The sequence below is a fragment of the Gasterosteus aculeatus genome, chromosome 20 (assembly GCF_964276395.1).
Source record: "Gasterosteus aculeatus chromosome 20, fGasAcu3.hap1.1, whole genome shotgun sequence".
Lineage (NCBI taxonomy): Eukaryota > Metazoa > Chordata > Actinopteri > Perciformes > Gasterosteidae > Gasterosteus > Gasterosteus aculeatus.
The window spans coordinates 7484254-7502728 of NC_135707.1; the positions used below are offsets into that span (position 1 = coordinate 7484254).

The following is an 18475-nucleotide window of genomic DNA, read 5'->3' on the forward strand; positions in this document are numbered from 1 at the left end:
TATGAAAGTGTTGAAAAAATAGAAAATATTGATTTTGAATTCAACTCGAACTTTAGCAGATCAAACTTCTTCTTTATTTCTTTTTTTTTCTTTTCATTCCAGATGCCTTAATTATCATCGAAAAATCTTAATGATATGAAACTGCTAAAAAATGTTCTTAATGTACAACTACTTGGTTGACTCAGGGGGACATATTTTTCTCACTCATCTACAGTGGTATCCATGAATTCCACAATCAACAGTCCTCATCAACGTTACGTCCCCTGACTTAATGATGTTGCAGCATATTAAAAAGCTTGGCTGTGAAAATCAGCAAGAAATCACTACTGATAAGGAAGGTTATCTGAAACCTGAAATACAGGAATCAGCAAGATTTATTTTCTTAATTTTGTTAATACATTAAAGTGAAAGGTTTTTACAGAGGGAATTGGGGATCTTTCTGTTCTTTCCTCCAACAATCAGAAAATTTGAAAAGGCAAAATAATAAAATCTTATATAAATCAGCCTATTAATGCTATATGAACCAACTGCTCAGTGAAACTTTCCAGGAGATAGATAGGAATACAACTGGAACATACTTTGGAAGACACTAAGTGAAAAGGATTATGATCAAGTATTACTTCCATTAAGAAAAGTTTTTTTTGTTGTGAAGTTTCCTGAAATTTTATGGTCATATATGAAGAACATCGACTATGTAATGCTTTTGTTCAATTAAGGAGAAATCTTTGGACACTGTATGTATATTTTAAGTGTCTCTCTAGTAGCCTAAAAGGTGGCAAGTTATGAAAGCAAAAACCTAAAATCTCAAAAAACACTCACCCTCACGGACCACTAGATGGCGATACAACTTTAATAATCAACACAGCAGGAAGTCTCATAGGAATCATTTTTAGAGGCTAGAAAAGACTAAAGTAACCAGAATTTCACAATAAAACAGTTTAAATAGACAAATAACCCAGAATGTGTTCGGCAGCAGCATTTATTTTCTGTATCGTCCCCCCCCAGGGTCTCGACCCCAAGGTTGGAAACCAGCGGTTTTACCAACCCAACACGAGGAATCCGTTGCCTGTATGGAACATGTGGTGAACATGTATTTTTACGTCTGTGTCTGGTGGCACAACCGCAGAACAAGCACAACAAGCACAGATTTAAGGTTAGGTTAGGGGGGTGGTAATAGGTGGGCTGGCGAGGAATTATATATAGACTTCCTGCACCCTCAGTTCAAAACACACACACACATGGAGCTGATTTTTTTAAAAGCGAGGTGATTCCCATACCCTCACCACTTCAAATAGGAGAAAGATACGCGTTCAAAGTTGCGTTTTTTTAACTTTTTTTTTATTCTCAAGGGAAATGAGGGCTGCGGTTTAGTGTCTGTGTCACCTTTCTCTCGCTGGAAAATAGTTCAACCATCTGTATTCTTCAACTCAGAAAACCATGGACGACTCTGTGATTCACCGTTTCACTACAAGTCATTGAAGAAAGTCCCCGGCTTTTGCCCTTTTGGCCGCTGTTTCACGCGGGATGCGCACATCCTCTGCGCGCCTTTCATTTAGCGCAATAGGCCCGGGGGAGGGGGGGGGGTACACAGTGAATTGAAAACAGGCAGGTGGGCAGTTATCTTCACTGCGCGCCCCGTGCGCGGTGGAGCCCGAGGGAGGGGGGAGGAGGAGGAGGAGGAGGAGGAGGAGCGGGGTCTCCAAACATTGCACACCTCTCCCCTCCCTCCGCCGCGGCGACGGACACCGCTTTCGGCCTATCACATCGGAGCCGGACCCCTCTCCCCCCCCCCCCGCCTCGTCCTAGTCTCTCCCTCCCTCCCATCTGCCCTAACCCACCCCGGCGGTCTCCTCTCCAGCCCTGCCAGAGCCAATCCGCGGCTGGGTGTAAGTAGGGCAAAGCCGCTTCCTGGTTCTCAGAAAGAAGGAGCTGGGAGTCGGAGTGGACCAGCGAAGGGGGCGGGCGGGAGGTGGTGGCGGCGGGTGTGTGTGTGTGGGGGGGGAGAGAGAAATGTCACAGCAGCCCAGAGCGCCGGCGGTCCGCAGAGACGAGAGGTCCCCGAATCAAGTAGAGAAAAAAAAGAAAAAACGCTGACGCACGATCTGAGATTAAAAACTCGCAGGTGTCGAGCCGAGGACGGGAGGACGGAAGGACCCCCCCCCCCTCCCCTCCCTCTCTATCTCCCCCCCGACGCAAAAGAGAAGACAAGAGCCGCGAGGACTGAAAAAAGAAGAAGAAGAACTAGTCGGGGTGGGACGGGATAATCCAGGAAGTGTGGTGGCCGGTCAGGTGGGAGGCGACGAGTTCGAGCAGGTGACACACCGGCGCTCAGGTAACCGCTTCCCCTCTACGCCGTCGATTCACCTGCGAACAACACACATACCGCAACACACACACACACACACACACACGCATCCTATACGTTGTCTGCGATGTAGGCGAAGTGACAGTTTGCTCTCGATAGCGCCGGTCCCCCCCCTCCTCCCCCCCCGACCGGGGTCACCGGAGGACTATCTACGTCACTGGCAGGCTAACTCCCCGTCGACGTTCATTCCCATTTATTACACAAACGGGATGCACAAAGTGACACGTAGGTGGTGTGGTAGTGTGTTTTTCTTATTTGTTGCAGGAGGTGCTGCAGCCGCTGTGTGATTTGTTCTTGTCGGCCAGGTGAGAGAGAGAGAGAGAGAGAGAGAGAGTGTGTCCAGGGTCGGCGGGTACATTTCTGGAGGCTCGTCTGCTAATTATAGCCGAGAACACCGGCTGACATCCAAAACCCAACCTGCTCTCACGCACGTTACCTGCCTCCTCTGCGCCGCTTCACGGGCACGCGGTGGATCTGTTGGTTCCTTTAGCCTCTGGCACCCAATGATCTCCCTCCCGGTGGGTCTGTTAATCACCTCCCCCGCCCCCCTCTGGTGGCGCACCCAGTGTTTTATTCTAATCCCGTGACTGTTACAGTAGGATGTGTGTGTGTGTTTGTGTGTGTGTGCGTGTGCGTTGGCTTGAGGTTTCTGAGGGTGTGGGAGAGCTGTCATGCGAGTGGGCTCGTGGGTGATTACAGAGGCAGATATGTCGGCTGGCTCGCCCCTCTGACAGACCGGCCCGACAGGCCCGACCGGTCTCTGGGTTTTGTTTCTCCCCGTCTTGGGCCGCACTCCGTTTGGTTGAATCTGCAACCGTGCATGCAGGTAACGCTAGTTGATGCCTTCTTGCTCTCTACTCTCAAAGCGTTGGAGCTTCTTCTTTTTGGGGGGCCTCAGAAGGGGGGGGGCACCGTCGTCCATGCGGCCTGAGCTGGCGAACCAAGAGGAGACCAGTTTCAGAGATTGGTTTCCTTGTGTGTGTGCGTGCGCGCCATAATGTGAGTGGGCGTCTAATGCTTTTTTTCGTAATGGGATGACTCCACATATGGAGGAGGCATCACGGTTCTTAAATAAATTCTAAATGCCGGCTCTGTTTGCCCTGAGCTTTGTCTGCAACATAATTGGACATCTGTGCTTTATCTCCCCGGCTGTCCTGACGAGACCTCCGTCCCGCTCTGCTTTCTGCAGGCGTGCGTCTTGTAGCTGAAATCTCTGGTCTCCACGCGTGAAGCTGCACGGCCGTGTGTTCAGTCTGAATCTGCCCTGGAGAGGAGCGCTCCACCTCGTTGCCACAACGTTTTGAAAATATTTGTGTGAGTTATGTGGAAATCATAACCGTGCAGCAGTAATAGTATTGTGTGTGTGTGTGTGTGTGTGTGAGAGAGACTCACTGACTGTTGGAGAATTTGTTTTCTGAAGAAGTCAAAGTAGGAAGCGGTCGGTTTCTATAGGCATCTTTTTCTTTCTGCTCTTTTACCCCCCCTGCCCCCCGTCCACCTTAAATTGTGTGCATAATTGTGTGCATGCACTGTAAATAAATCTAACCGGTTTTCCAACAAGAGAAGAAAGCTGGTTCATCATGTCTCCTACATGAAGGCCTGACTCAGTTCATTTGTTTACGTTGTGTGCATTTTCTTTCAGGTGTATGACCTCTGCTGACCTTCAAGCGAAGGACCGAAGAGGAGGGGGACGAGCGAGAGGGAGAAGGAGTCGGGCACCAATCTTCTCCTGGGTTTATGGACCTGAGGTAGGATCTAACTCGTGGACCTGTAGTGGTCCCACTGGTGGTATTTAAGGGGTTTGTCTTCATAGTCGAAGGACCACGCTCGAGTGTGGCCTTGCTGTCGGGGGGGTGGCTGAAGAGGAGAATACTTGTAAGCGTCATTGTCTTTGCAATAAATATGAGCTCAATAAAGTGGTCAAACTTTTGAATATTTTATAGGCAACCTGGAAGTCAACTCCTAGCTGGTGTGCTGCAATCGGCTTTTAGAGAACGAGAGGGAAGGATGACAAAAAAATACACCGTTGTGCTCCAAATGGGCCGATGGTGTTTATAGGTTTTTCAGTGTTTGATACAATCACCACAATGGAACTCTGCTGTGGAGGAGTTATGGAGGTGTTGTTTGATGTTGGGTAACAGCTAGGACCATTTCTCCGATGCCGAAAACACAAACATTTTCTGATGTTTTTGGTTAAAGCAAAGCCGGATAGTTAAAACAGCTTCTAGTTCAAATACAATTGCAGGGAGTATTAATAATATTTATGATTCATGTAACAAAAAACCTACTTGATTAGAGATCATAAGACGTCATAGGACTTGCAACTAGACCACGAGGAATACATATTTCTGATATTGCGTTTCAAATTACTATACTTGCTGAGAAGATTGTACGCTGTAATAATAATTATGCTCTAACTGCTCTCAAGAATATAATTTAAATTTTTTTGTGAGTGTGTGTGTGTATATAATTATAGCTGGAGTTAGACTTAATTTGACTACTAATAGAATCTCTAACCACACTGGATGCATTGATTACTGACAGGTCTTCTCACCATAGAGAGGGTCGAATGTGACTTAAAGTCGTTGGCGCTTCTATTTTATTTCAGTAGAGATTTTTTCTGTGTGTGGGTGTGGTGGGCTAGGTGGTGTGACATATCATGTGACCTTGGCTTTGCTAAACTAGTGACAACCGTGTGTGTGTGTGTGTGTGTGTGTGTGTGTGAGATCTGGTGGGTAGGGGGAAGTGGTATTAAGTGGTCTGTCGGACGAGGCACACACACACACACATACACACTTTTATTAAAGGCACACATGTAGAAACATGCATATGCACAGTTCCGGGAAATGTTTTAATCAGGGCATGTGAACCCTTCTAAATTCCCCCTTTTCATACATGGTTCTTTCAGTCTGCTACAAACCAGCCCAGTGGGTGGAAGGTGGGAAGAGAGAAACCGAACGGGGGAGGCCGAGTCGAAAGGCTGCTTTCTATGTCCCTAATAACTGAAGGTGTCTCACCCCTGCAACCACCTTGTATTCTGAGAAACTCTCTATTCCTGCGTCTTACTTTGTTCATGCAACAAACAAGCAGACCTCTTACCTCAGACCGATGTGTCATCCAATGCAAGTGTATGGTTTGGAAAAAGAACAGTATTTTGCACCAGTGGGTGGATTTGTTTGTCTGCGATCGAGTCGCATTTATTTGAAGATGTGCGTAATCTATGAGCGTGTCCCATCGTCCTCGCGCCGCGAGTGGTGCGTTTTCACCATGTCGACAGGTTTTTTCCCCACATCGAGGCCGCGAATGGCACCGGGGTGACTGCACTTTGTCCGTAATCCAGTCTGCCGCTGGTACAGTTGATTCTTGCCCCCACTCGATCTTTGTCAATAGAGGAAGTTATGTATCTGCCATTTCCTCTTTTCAGTCATGAGTTTCTGTAGCATTTGACAAGCCTTCCCTCGCTCTCGACCACCGGCCTCGCATCCCACGCCGCGCGGCGTTAACCAATCCACGGGTGGCTGTGACTCTTCTTCTTATTCTTGGTAAAGAGTCAGAGAAGAGAAAAAAGTGTCTTGAGAAAAAGAAGCACTAGACTGAAGGAGTGATCGTGATTCAGCTCTTCTAGTAATGGTGCAATTGTTTCTCTCTGCAATGAGCGGGCGGTTATCATAAATAGGTGCAGTGAGACAACACTTCAGGGAAAGTGAGAACAAACATCCGCAAGCAGAAGGAGTCATTGCACTTGGAACTGACCCCTTTTTATGTGCATTGTTCAAGGGGGAACTCCAGCGGTGGAGGCTTTTTATTCCCAAAAGGGCTGCCTGCCATCCTCTTTGGAAAAGTGGTTGTTGTTCAAATTTTGTAATAAAATGTACATATTTTGGGGTTTTGTGTGTGTGTGCGTGTATATGTTTTATTCCTTCTCTTCTATTATTTCCTACAAGAAACGCTTTTTGAACATCCGTCATACAAAGTGTGGAGTAGTGTTTAGATTTCTGGCAGAGAAGTTATCGGGTAGTTTTACCTCTTGTCTTGTGGTTGTCTGGCCGCTTACACTCTTGACCCCCGAAGCTGTTGTGCGCATAGGATCGTATCGGAGTTATTCAGAAGTTATGAAATAATTCATGGACTGGAGTCACAGGAAAAACAAACCATCCCCCCCCCGCCACCATTACGCGCCTTAAGCTGAATTACCAGGAAGCTGACACATGTTTCACTCATGTCATTAGATCATCTTTTTACTTGTGTCTGCGTCAAAGGACCCTTTTTAATTATATTTCGGTTCCTGCTTTTCTTTTCTTTTTTTATGTCAGGGCTGTTTCTCTGCGTTTTTTCTTCGCTTTTATCTTTCCATCTGTTCAAGTGTTTGACCATCTTTACTGACACACAGGAAGAGGAAACTGATCAGGATCAGTTAGTTTTGCGACATTTCACGTTTTCTGTGTGTGTATGCGTGAGGGTGCTTGTGTGTGTCTGTCCAGTTCTTTCGCAATATCTTCCTCTGAAGCGGGAGGTATTTTCTGTAGGAAAGCAGCAGCAGCAGTTGTTGAGACCCCCAGTCTGTAATGGGGCAATTTAAGACACATGCATAGAAAAAAAAATACTGTATTTCATTTGATATTATAAAAATAAATAATATATAAGTTTATATCTGGGTCAATATACAGGAGTTGACATACTGGTCAGGTAGAGCGCTACTTGAATATACATCAAGAAACTAAGCATCAGCCCACCACACATAACAACATACTTCTAAACATCTCCAAAGAGTTATAAAATAATTCTATTCATTTTTTATTAATATTTGATTAAAATTTGGTGTCAAACATCCCTTATATCATTTTACCATCATTCCCTGAACTAATAATAATAATAATAATAATGAAAAATAATAGAAAAGGAAAATATAAATGAGTAACTTTGCAACTAATTACATAACCCAATTGCAAAACATTTCCCTTACTATTGCTTTAAATACAAACAATTTGTGAAAAAAAAGTTAAAGGGACAGTGCGGCTGAATATGTAATTGTTTTTTTTCTTCTATTCAACAAAAGCAGAGTTTTACTTCTCTTTCACAGCTTCATCAAATTTGCAAAACAAGATCATTAGAACCTTATTTAAAAATACAAATTATATATTTATATCATATTTTGAAGGAGTGCGATGTTGGCATTGATGGAAAGTCTGACTTTGAAGTGACTTTATTGACCATTCTTTAGCATAAATATTCCCCACGGCAAACTTTGAAATAAAATGTTTCTCCATGCAGAGTGACTCTGGATTATGCTTTTGCCGATGCTAATGACAGGTGGCTTCCACCACATCCCTCCCTCGCACATCTGCACTGCACGCACGCGCACACACACCTGCGAGATCTCTTGCTACTTCCTGTGACTGCTTGCACGTGTTTCATCTCCCAGTCGTCGTGTCACTGCTTTTCTCCCTTCTCTTTTTTTTTTTTTGTCTCCCCCCTTCCTCTCCCCTTGTAACTCAACTCTTGTCTCCTCTTGTTTCATGTCTCCTCGCTAAAACAGATTATTCGAGGCCAGGACTAGATTTTCCTGTCTTAACCTCCCCTCTTGTAGGCTTTATCTCTTAGAATATCTCTCTACGCCCCCGTTCGCTCACTCTCATGTGTTTGTCCTCCCCCATACCTCCTTTTTCTTGCGTGATTTCTAAGAACATGTGTGTTTTTAGAAAACATACCTCCCTCATTTTCCTTTTGTTGTCTCTTCTCAAATCTTTTCCTCTTTCCAACCTCAGATTTATTTATTTAGCTTTCATGCTTTCGCAGTGATAAAAACGAGGCAGAGGTGTTACTGTATTTTACACAAATTACAAAAAATCCACTTCAGAATTAAAGATAAATGTATATTGTATAAAGATAAAAAAGTGGGTGAATAATCCTTAACAGATGTGTCTTTCTCAGTATCTTTATAAAAAAAAATGAAAAATTGTAGGGTTACACATAAACCTGGATGATTTTATATATAGACACAGAACCGTATAGGGATTTGTTTACTGGTTCCAAAGGCTTAATCTAAGTAAAATATGACGGTTGTCTGCTGTCATTTAACCATTAAAGTCTAGTTGAAGTTGTCAATTGAGAAACAATCTTTCATAAGAGCTCCAATATCTGTGCCCCAAAATTTAAATAAACTCATTCCATTCAACCATTAACAGAATCGTGATGATTGATGGCCCCCATGTGTTTCCTTCTTATCTACTTAAACCTCATGTCCCACGTGGGTGACTTTTTTACGGGGGACAAAGCGTACCTGTGCACCCTAATGTGTGCAGACGGGCCGATAATCCTCACTTTGGTTCTCAGGTGCTGCAGCAGCTCGCAGTGGAGAGCTTGTGGTGTGTGTGTGTGTGTGTGTGAGGGCGAATGATGATGAGGGCCTCCGCTCTGCCAGCCATATAAATAATGTAATGCGCACTTGGAACTTGGACTACGACATGCGCATGCGTCCGCACACGCGCACATCCTAATGCCCCACTTACTGTAACAACAGAGGGAGGCTTGGTTTTAGGGTCTTTCGTGAACAAAAGCCTGACGTTTTGCGGAGGATCATCAGCCCACCGAACATCTTCTTCTTTTTAAATTGATCTTTACATTTGTCTTTATGTCGCGACAGGGCGCGATCGCTGTATTTATCGCGATGCCGTCTCAAGTCTGGTCTTTGGCAAATTCAAATGCAGATTCAAATTCTCCCCCCGGTTGCATCTGCTTTTATATCTCCCGGCGGAATGCAAATGTCCAGTTCAGAGGGGACTGTTGGGACGCACGACCAGCGGAGCTGGTGTTTTATCTGCCGGCAGAGACGAGAGACGTTTCATGAGAGGACACGGACGTTATTCCGGCGTTGCGTGTAACGTTGCCCCCCCCCACACATTCCCGTGAGAGGGCTCAGTTGGGCCCCTTGGGTTCAGCAGACGTGTGTGTGCTCCCGTCTCCTCTTCCCCCACGTTTCCTCCTCCCCTCTTCCTCACAGAAGGTGTCCCAGCATCGCACTCACTACCCCAAATAAGTGACGTGTAAAAAGGGTTTTAACCCTTAAAATCCGTCAGTCAGACAGAAGACGAGTGGGGAGAGGAAGGCGGTTGTGTGGAGGAGATACGGTATGAGCTTGTGTCTTACTTTCCGTGTGTTTCAACGCGTTTTCGTTTTTCTCTCACTGTGGTAGTTGTGCGTCGTAATGTTGTGGTTATGAATAACCTCTCCGAATTTTAGATTTATGAAAACGCTTCCTCGCATTTGCCGTATAGAACGTACTGCTCCTCATTTGTAGTTTTTTTGTAGTATGTATTTAAGCTCCCTTAACGTTCAGGGATGTATCTCCTTTCAGGCTATTTATAACAGAACATTTTCGACGAAAAACAAAATAATGTTGCTATATTTAATTACATCTGCATTAGTATTTGACGCTTACCTTTCACTTAATGATTTCACGTTGTTAAACTCTTGTTTAAGTACTGTGAGAACTGAGAAAGCTGCCACAACACATGCAACCCAGCGTACCGGTGCACGCACACACACACACACACTCAGAGTCACAGAGTCACAAACGGGCCCATTGGAAAACATCTGACATCAGAATTCATAAAGCATTTCTCCTTCTCAACCACAGTTTTCTGTTAATAGTATAAAGTCATATTTTCCCCCTTTTAGCGCTGGAGTCTGTTATAATTGAGCTGCACTGGGAAAACGCACAACTTTTTAACGGAAAGTAAGAGCCCTAAAAATAACACCAGCCGTTCTGGTTGCAGTCGTCACAGAACTCAGTGTGAGCAGAGGGATCTCATGATATAGGCGACGCATACTGCAACCTGCTTTTATACCGAAGTATAAATCGCTGCGTGCAGGTTTGTTCAATCCTGCTGCTGTCATTTTCCTGGCCTCTGACCATATTGGTGTCAAACGAGTTGCACTGAGGGGTGGAAGTGGACTGTAATGGAGGATTTATGTTTCCATTTCCTCATAAGTATAAAACCCCCCATCCTTGATGGATTCTCTACATGTTCCATGTTAAGTCTTTTTATCTCTACTGCGTTGTTTGCTTCGGTTTGGGACACTTGTCCTGGCAGTCGGATCATAGAAAGTGTCCAGATGATATTGGTGTTTGTTTGTTTTTTTAATCGAGTTACGAATACTCCTTGTTGTTAAGAGAGGAAGAGTGTGCACATAATGAAAGCGAGGGATGAGGAAACCGTAGAGTTGCAGAGGAGGTGAAGGCCTCCACTCTCGATGAGAAGAGTAGGAGGTGAGATCAAGAAACAAAGAGGAAAGAGCTGAAAGTTGAAAAGATAATAGCTCAACATCTGTAGCGTTAAATGCATAAAAAGTGATCAAATGGCAGATTTACTTGAGATGAAAATCTCTTTCGTGCTTTTTTGTGGTTGTACGTACAGACGACTTTAGGTGACACACCTAAAGGCAAACCGTTATTTACTCCAGGTACGGATCTCACATCAACATGAATAAACGTAAATGTGCAATGTAACAGTAATTATTGTTCAAGATCTTAGTTGAATGGGCTTGTAACCCAACGTCGTTTATTTTGAAAAACTGTGTGTGCGTGCGTGCACGTGTGTGTGTGTGTGTGTGTCTCCGTGTTAAGTGACTCACTAGCAGACAGAAAACTGATGGGAATCATTGTAACTTCTCTACAATGTTATTATTTCCGAACGCGCCTGTGTTCGAAGGAATAGGCCTAAAATAACAAGCTCGAACAATCAACCTAATGCTTTTTCTTTTCTTTTTTTTATCCCCTGCGCCGGAAATTCGACGTACATGTCTGTGTGCCTTTCCTCAAACCCCTTCACGTCTCGCTTGTCTGCGCCGCTTTGCTTGAGATTTGTGCGGTTGGTGTGTTAGTGACATTTTGCTCAATGAGGGATTTTGGAAATTGGAGCAAAACAGGACATATTGTATATTTCTGCACATGACAATTATTTGCAGTTTTCCTGTGGATGCATTTAAGCGACGTGAGAATGAGAAATGCGGGTCCGTTGTCGCTTCTTCCTGCGCTGAGACCGACTCTACGCATGCAAGGTCATGGGATGTTTTTACCCGCACGTCTTTATGCATTTGTTTATTATGCAGGGCGACAACAAACAATTCAGCCAGACGTTATTTTCTACGTTCAACATTTGTCGATCCAATTTTAGGAAATACTGAAAAAGCGGCAATCACAATTTTCTTAAGCCATCTTGTTTAGTCCAACCCCAAATCCAAAGATATTCAGTTTATTGTCATATAGGACAGAAAACAGGCGATGGTCCTCCCTGGCAAAACTATTTGATCTATTAACATGTCTGTTGATGTAAATCGGATGTTGTGTGTTTGTGTGCAAGAGACCAAGCAAACACATGCCCCTTAACTCCCTCACTCCTATGACACTGCTTTGGCTCACAAATAACAGTAAATATCTGCTACGGGTGTTTTTGAATTGTTTTATTTGATAGCTTCTGCAGCAGTGTGGTTTAACTCTCATATCGTACCAACCTGAATGTTGGTTCCTGGTGGTAATATGACTCATAATGGCAATATGATTTTGGTTCTTACATGATTGTTCAACTTTGACACTCAAAATTGGTATTTCTGAGGTGCCTGGGTCGCACGCGGTGGTTTCCTTCCTGCCGAACCAGGTTATTTTACGTGTTTGGTTCGATACCTGAAGGTTATTTGTTAGACTCCCTCACCTGTCGGGCCCCTTCTACACAGGGAGACGTTCGACGAGGAGATGGTGTTTATCGGAAAGTTTTCGGAAAATGGGCCGTTGGGTTTTGGAGAGGGAGGGGGGGCGCGGGCGCGTAGGCGACCTGGGGTGGGAGGGGTATCTCTGAATCTACCTCCGTCACTGCGAACCCTTTTTTTTTTTTTTTGATACAACCGGAAGGAGATTGAGTGACACACTGTGCGAAAGAGGTAGACATCCCCAAGGATGGGCACAATAACCCGACTTCTGACTGAGAGATCGCTCTTTCTTTAAGTGAAACATCTAAGGATTGGAGGAAATACAAAGAGAGGGGGGGGTAAGAAGTGGGTTTAGAAGACCGGAGAAGGAGAAGAGTTGTAAAGCACGGAAAGATGGATGCCGCGAGACACGCGATGCCTCGTCTCCGGCTGACTGTCCCCATGCCCATGAAGACGGAGAAGGTAGGCTGAACATTCGGGTACTTCTTTGGAGGTTTGACGTATATGTGCGCAGTGGGAAAAGTCGGTGAAGTGGTGAGTGGTAATCATTTCATTAGATGAAGGGGTGGAGTGAATAACCACAAGTATGTGTTTGAAAAAAAAAAAGGCTGGCGTTAAGGATCATCACAGAACAGGTTAAATCCAACAATAGTGGGAGGGGGAGCCTCAGATCGGCCCACTGCGTGCGTGTGTGTGTGTTTAATAGGGTGTGTTCTGGAGCAGGTTAGTCAGGTGGATGTACCGTCGTTGTGCAGAGCCCTCTGGGCACTGTGTGAACACTGTTATTGGACGGCCAGGGGGCTTCCAGTTTCTATGGGAGGGATATGAAGGGCGGGGGGGGTTGGGTCTGGAGGGTGAGTTGTTTGTGGAAAATCTGGTCTGCTCAGGTGTGTGTGTGTGAGGGATATTGTTGAGCAAGTACAGTGTGGACAGGGTGAAGCGGGAGCTTAGGGAGTCAACGAAGGGAGTTGTTGGGTCTCATTACCGACCTATTTCACTTTCAAGCCAACCGTCATACCTCCACGTCGACAAATGTTCCAGTTGTAAAAAGACGAGTGATTGAAATGAATGAGTTCTATGCGGCGCTTCCCGTTTGTAAATGACGCACTTTTACTTAAGTCGTCCTGATGATTTCTAGTTATTATCTTGCCTTTTCTTCCTTCCTCATTCTTTCACTGGTTCTTTCTTCGTTCCCCCCACAGTCGCTGTAACTTCCTCCCCAATAACTCAACTGAGTTTCCTTTCTTCTCTCTCTCCTCCATTTGTCCCTCTCGGTCTTCTCCAGGTATTCTAATCAAACAGCAAATGCCACAAAGGTTTTACACAGGAATTCACCGGCTGCCTTTTGGCCACAGCACCGGCCGTGCATTGCATAATGCTGCATCCTCTCCACGTCATTGATATTGATCATTTGTTTTTAGCTTCTCTCTCTCCCCCCCTCTCTGTTCAAATGATTGATTATTCCGTCATGCTGTTATATTTTGCCGCTTCTGCTGTCTCCGTCGTCTTATCGCATTTGTCTTCCGGTGCCCCAACCCCCATCTCACAGGCAGAGTCGCCGCCGCCTGATTTAGTACTCTGGAGAGAAAGTACGAGGGGGGGAAATTGTTGCTAAGCCCGGTTGAGATTGTCCCTCACGTGAAAGAACAAAGATTTACTCGGTTAGAAGAAGAATCTTTAAATGTTAGGAACCGCAAAGGCAGATTTGTGTGGCTGATGGAATTAATTGAAAAAGATGATTCTTTTAAACGCTGATTGTGAACGGCACAAATCTCACGCCTCATTCCCTCCACTCACCCGCGCCTCCTTTTTTTTCTTTCCCGCAGGTGGCAATGTCTCCAGGAGAGGACGGTCTGATTGGGATCCCCTTCCCGGAGCACAGCAATGAGCTCTTGTCCCACCTAAATGACCAGAGGCGGACGGGCCTCCTCTGCGACCTCACCCTGACGTCCCGCGGGCAGCACTACCTGACTCACCGCTCCGTCATGGCCGCCGTCAGCGTCTACTTCCGCGGGCTGTTCGCGGGGGAGGAGGGCGGCTGCGAGGGCGGCAGAGGCTTCAGCGTGTGCCAGCTGGACTGCGTGGCGCCCGCCGCGCTAAAAGCCCTGCTGGAGTTTGCCTACACCGCCACTCTGACCATCCCCAGCTCCGCGATGAGAGACGTGCTGCGAGGGGCGCAGCTTCTGGGCATTAAGTGTGTGGCCGACGCGTGCAAGGACATCCTGGGGGAGACGGAGGAGACGGCCGAAGAGCAGCGGGGCCACAACGCAGCCACCGAGCGGACGGCGGCGGGGGGAGAGAGGGTGGCCGAGAGGGGCTCCCGAAGGAAGATGGACAAAAAGAAGATGAGGAAAGTCTCCTCGCATCACGTCGACCCCTCGGTTTTCAACCCGCCGCCTGCTTCTCCCGCCTCGCACCCTCCCCCTTCACCCGAGAGCCTGCGCTCCCTGCCGCCCACCCGGCCTCCCAGCCCCGAGCAGGAGGAGCTCCGCGTCACACCCCATCAGAACGGAGACCCCAGGGGGGTCAGGAAGCCGGGGAAAAGGGCCAAGCTAAACGGGGGGCTCCTCCACTGGCTGCACGAGCGCCCCCGCGGCGCCCCCCGCCCGCCCGCGGCCCCGCCCTCGATCGACAAGCTGTCGGAGGACGAGGACACGGAGGGTTTCGTGGACGACGGCGCGCTAATGGAGAGCCCCCCGGTACCCTCTGCGGCCGACGAAGGAGGAGCCGCGGCCTCGGCGGCAGGAGGCGGGAGGAAGAGGAAGTCCCAGACGCCCCAGCAGTGCCCCGTCTGTCAGAAGATCATCCACGGAGCGGGAAAACTGCCCCGACACATGAGGACGCACACCGGGGAGAAGCCCTTCCAGTGCTCTGCCTGTGGAGTTCGTTTCACGCGGTACAGAAGCCTCTCACGTTTAACATGCGCAAAGAAAACCGTGTGACGTATTTTTGTCTTATTAATCACTTTTCCTCCCTCCTCCACCCCCCCCTCTCCCCCCTTTCCCCCACCATTAGGAATGACAAGTTGAAGATCCACATGAGGAAACACACAGGCGAGCGTCCTTACCCCTGCCCCCACTGCCCCGCTCGGTTCCTCCACTCGTACGACCTGAAGAACCACCTGTCCCTCCACAGCGGGGCGAGGCCCTTCGAGTGCCCGCTCTGCCACAAGGCCTTCGCCCGAGAGGACCACCTCCAGCGCCACCGCAAGGGACACAGCTGCCTGGAGCTGCGCACGCGCCGCCCCAGGCGGGGGGCCGAGCTCGGGGAGGACGAGCGAGGCGACGAAAGCGGGAGGGAGCAGCCCGACCCTCTGGAGGCCTCGTCCTTACAGGCGCACTCCTCTGCGTTCTTCCCTCACGCGGCGCTGGACGTGGGGAGTGGATCACGCGTCGGCCCCCAGCTTATGTTTTCGGGCGACCTGGAGAGGGAGCGATCCTTCGCCCTGCAGGCCTTGGCCCAGCTCGGGCCTCACAGGCTGGCCGGCTACCCCGAGCTCTTCCTGCGAGATCTGGAGCTGCGGGGCGGCCGGGAGGAGGACGGAGAAGATCCAGGCGGAGCCGCGCAGCGTGACCGATGGGCTGAGGAAGGGGAAGAAGAAATTGGAGTGGAAGAAGAGGAATAGAAAATGTGTGTGTGTGTGTGTGTGTGTGTGTGTGTGTGTGTGTGTGTGTGTGTGTGTGTGTGTGTGTGTGTGTGTGTGTGTGTGTGTGTGTGTGTGTGTGTGTGTGTGTGTGTGTGTGTGTGTGTGTGTGTTCTGAGAGTCCACAGTAAAAAAACATCTCACTCAGGTGGCGGGACCGAGGACCTGCTGCTCCCACATAGAGCGCTTACAAAAATAAATACAGCTAAATGATATTAAAAGGAAAAAAATGGAAAACGGGTTTTCTTAGATATTTTAAATGTTTGTCTTGTGGCTCTTTGCGTTTTTATTTGATTCTGTCCTTTTAGATTTGTTTTCTCGTTTGTTGTCTCATTTGATGTATTTCAGTTTTGAGCTGTTTGGTTTGATTTTTTTTCTAGCTGGTTGTGCGTGTGCGGTAACTGGGATGCTTTTCACTATGCAAACTAAAATTTAGACCTGCATCATGCAGGGGATTTTTGAAGATGTCAGATTGTAGTTACAACATAAATGTATTGATTCAGGTGCAATTCAGAAGTCGTATAACTTAGATCCCAACAGTGAGTTTGCGCGCCTGCTGCCCTCTGGTGGTTATCGGTGGAAACGCAGTGTAGTCAAACTCATTCTGTGCGTTCAAAGCAATAATGTTCGTTGTGTCTTTTCTTCTTAGTGGTAAATCTCTGCTTTGATTTGGTGCTTGAACCAAAGAATTTTAGTTGAACTGTTTTCTTAAGGTTAAGTTCACAGGAGAAAAGAGAGGCGACTGGTAGCCAATGTTTGGTTTGAAGAGGAGATTCTTCCCGACGGTTTTGATAGCCATGAGAAAGAGTCTGCTTCCATGTGTGAGTGTTTCTGAGCCTCTGTGTTAAACGCCTGACCAAAAGTGACAAAGTCCGGGTCAATGAGTTGTTGATTGTGTTGAGGACAATTTATTCTTTTCACCAAAGGCTGTGGATGTCAGTCTTCCAATGCGCTCATTCGGTTTCTTGTTTGAAAAGAAAGAAAAATAGAAAAAGGGGCAAAAAGGTGAGGGGCTGAATGAGATGCCACCCCTCCCTTTTCTGTACTTATTTATTTATTGTTATTTATTATGGTTCTTCTGCTGAAACTCTTTCGTGAGACCAAATCCAAGGAGGGGAGACAGATCTTAATAAAAAAACTGCATTGCGCTAAAGGTTCTGACTCCACATCTCCCCGTAACTTACCGCCTTTTTTATGGGCCTCTTGTCGTCTTTTGCCGATTCTTCCTCGAATGCATTCTTTGCACATTAAACGCTGTCAGGTACTGCAATAATAAAGGCACATTCCATCCGGGGTAAAGAGAAGGGAATTGAGCAAGCAAAAAGTCTGAGGGTTTATAACCTTTTGATGTAACTGGAACACACATTTTCGGTGCGCTTTTCTTTTGTTAATTTAACATGTTTAGTACTGTATCGCATGTTAACGTGGCAGTTCTCATAGAGCGGCCACCGCCGTGTCTAACGGGGCCATCATCCTTTTGAGGTAAATCTATCTTTGACCAAAAACTCGTTTTAGTTTCGTCGTGCTTTCCCAAGACCAGTACGTGAAGGCCTTTCGCAGGGCGTGATGCAATCATCAACGGCTTTAAACAACGGCAGTTGTCTTTTTATTCCCCATTCGTTTGAAACCCATGCAGTCAGGACGTGCTCGAGCAGCCACGCTGGTCTGGCCTTGTGTGCTTCTTGTTGTGTATCTTCTTTTTTTATTTTTTATTTGTAGTTTGATTGCACGATGAGATTTGAGAGCTCCGAGCCGTTTTGTCTGACCTCTGACCTTCCATATCTAATCCATTAACTCACTCGATAACGTTTAAGATTGTGATAGAGATTCTTCTTAAAACCTGCATACATTGAATACTCTTCCTCCTGCATAATAGTACAGAATTATTAGTCAATATAATATATATTGGGATGAAGTTGCCTTAGACTTTCTTTTTTGTGTGTGCTGCAACTACTCTCAGGAAATCTTGAGCAATGCACTAAGTGATTTATACAAAAAATGTAAACGGGAAGCAAGTGTTTGGTGCTGTCGGGTGATTGGCGCTCTTCATGCGAGAGTAAGGCCGGTAGTTTAAATATCTGAATCGGAAATGGTTTATATATTAATATATAGTGTTTGCACATCCAAGAAATTTGACTTTGACAATAAACTAGGTAAAATAGTAAAAATTACATCAATAATATGAAAATGTACAAATATGAAAAACAAATTTATAACAATAAGTTGAAATATGTCTCAAAGTTTCTGTGATTCTTGTATTTGCACATGAATGAAAAATTAGCGATTTTTTTTAGATCTCATACGGTTTAACCGTTGAGAACCAAATGAATTAACCCTATCTAGGGAAATAATGGGCCTGTCCTTAAACTACTGGTCTTACTGGAACCAGTCCTGCTGGATTGGCAGTGTGACGCTCGCTCTTCTCGCTCATGAAGGGCGTTTGTGCTCCTGGTCGGAGCTTTGTGGATGAATGAGGGTTAGCGGATGCCAGCTGTGAAGTTTGTGTTTCTATGTGAGCGGTTTGTTTTCTTGGCTTTGGTGACGGGGTGCGGGGTCCAGTCTGCGTAGAGACCCCACTTTCAGGGATACATAATTGTCTTTCCGTTTTTAGTGGAACCTTCTCAGAGATATGAATTCATTTTCACATCATTTGTTTTCAGTTAATGTAAAGAAAATAAATAAACATATCTAAGCTTGATATTTTCAATGTGTGTTATTGGTTTGCATTACAAAAACAACTTTTCAAGGGGTTCTGTAAACTT

The 18475-nt window shown here is 46.3% G+C and overlaps 1 protein-coding gene across 6 annotated transcripts; it reads left to right on the forward strand.

The window, feature by feature from the left end:
* The first annotated feature begins 1763 nt into the window (after window positions 1–1763).
* zbtb7b (zinc finger and BTB domain containing 7B) lies at window positions 1764–18411 on the forward strand. Of its 6 annotated transcripts, XM_040166153.2 has the most exons (6): window positions 2193–2332; window positions 2607–2670; window positions 3555–3679; window positions 4008–4113; window positions 13897–14966; window positions 15086–18411. In XM_040166153.2, the coding sequence occupies exons 4-6, from the start codon at window positions 4012–4014 to the stop codon at window positions 15693–15695; spliced, it is 1782 nt and encodes a 593-aa protein (XP_040022087.2). In that variant the 5' UTR covers window positions 2193–2332; window positions 2607–2670; window positions 3555–3679; window positions 4008–4011; the 3' UTR covers window positions 15696–18411. The 6 variants fall into 6 exon arrangements, with proteins under 6 accessions (XP_040022082.2, XP_040022085.2, XP_040022087.2 ...); XM_040166151.2 differs by lacking the exon at window positions 2607–2670 and having other exon boundaries at window positions 1876–2332; XM_078094847.1 differs by lacking the exons at window positions 2193–2332; window positions 2607–2670 and adding an exon at window positions 2745–2883.
* The last annotated feature ends 64 nt before the right edge of the window (window positions 18412–18475 follow it).

Bases quoted from the DNA above. Each gene is read 5' to 3' on its own strand.
- zbtb7b (XM_040166148.2), top strand. From the start codon at position 4,012: ATGACCTCTGCTGACCTTCAAGCGAAGGACCGAAGAGGAGGGGGACGA. The intron at 4,114-13,896 runs GTAGGATCTAAC...TCTTTCCCGCAG, and splicing joins CCTGGGTTTATGGACCTGAG to GTGGCAATGTCTCCAGGAGA. The intron at 14,967-15,085 runs GTACAGAAGCCT...CCCCACCATTAG, and splicing joins TGTGGAGTTCGTTTCACGCG to GAATGACAAGTTGAAGATCC.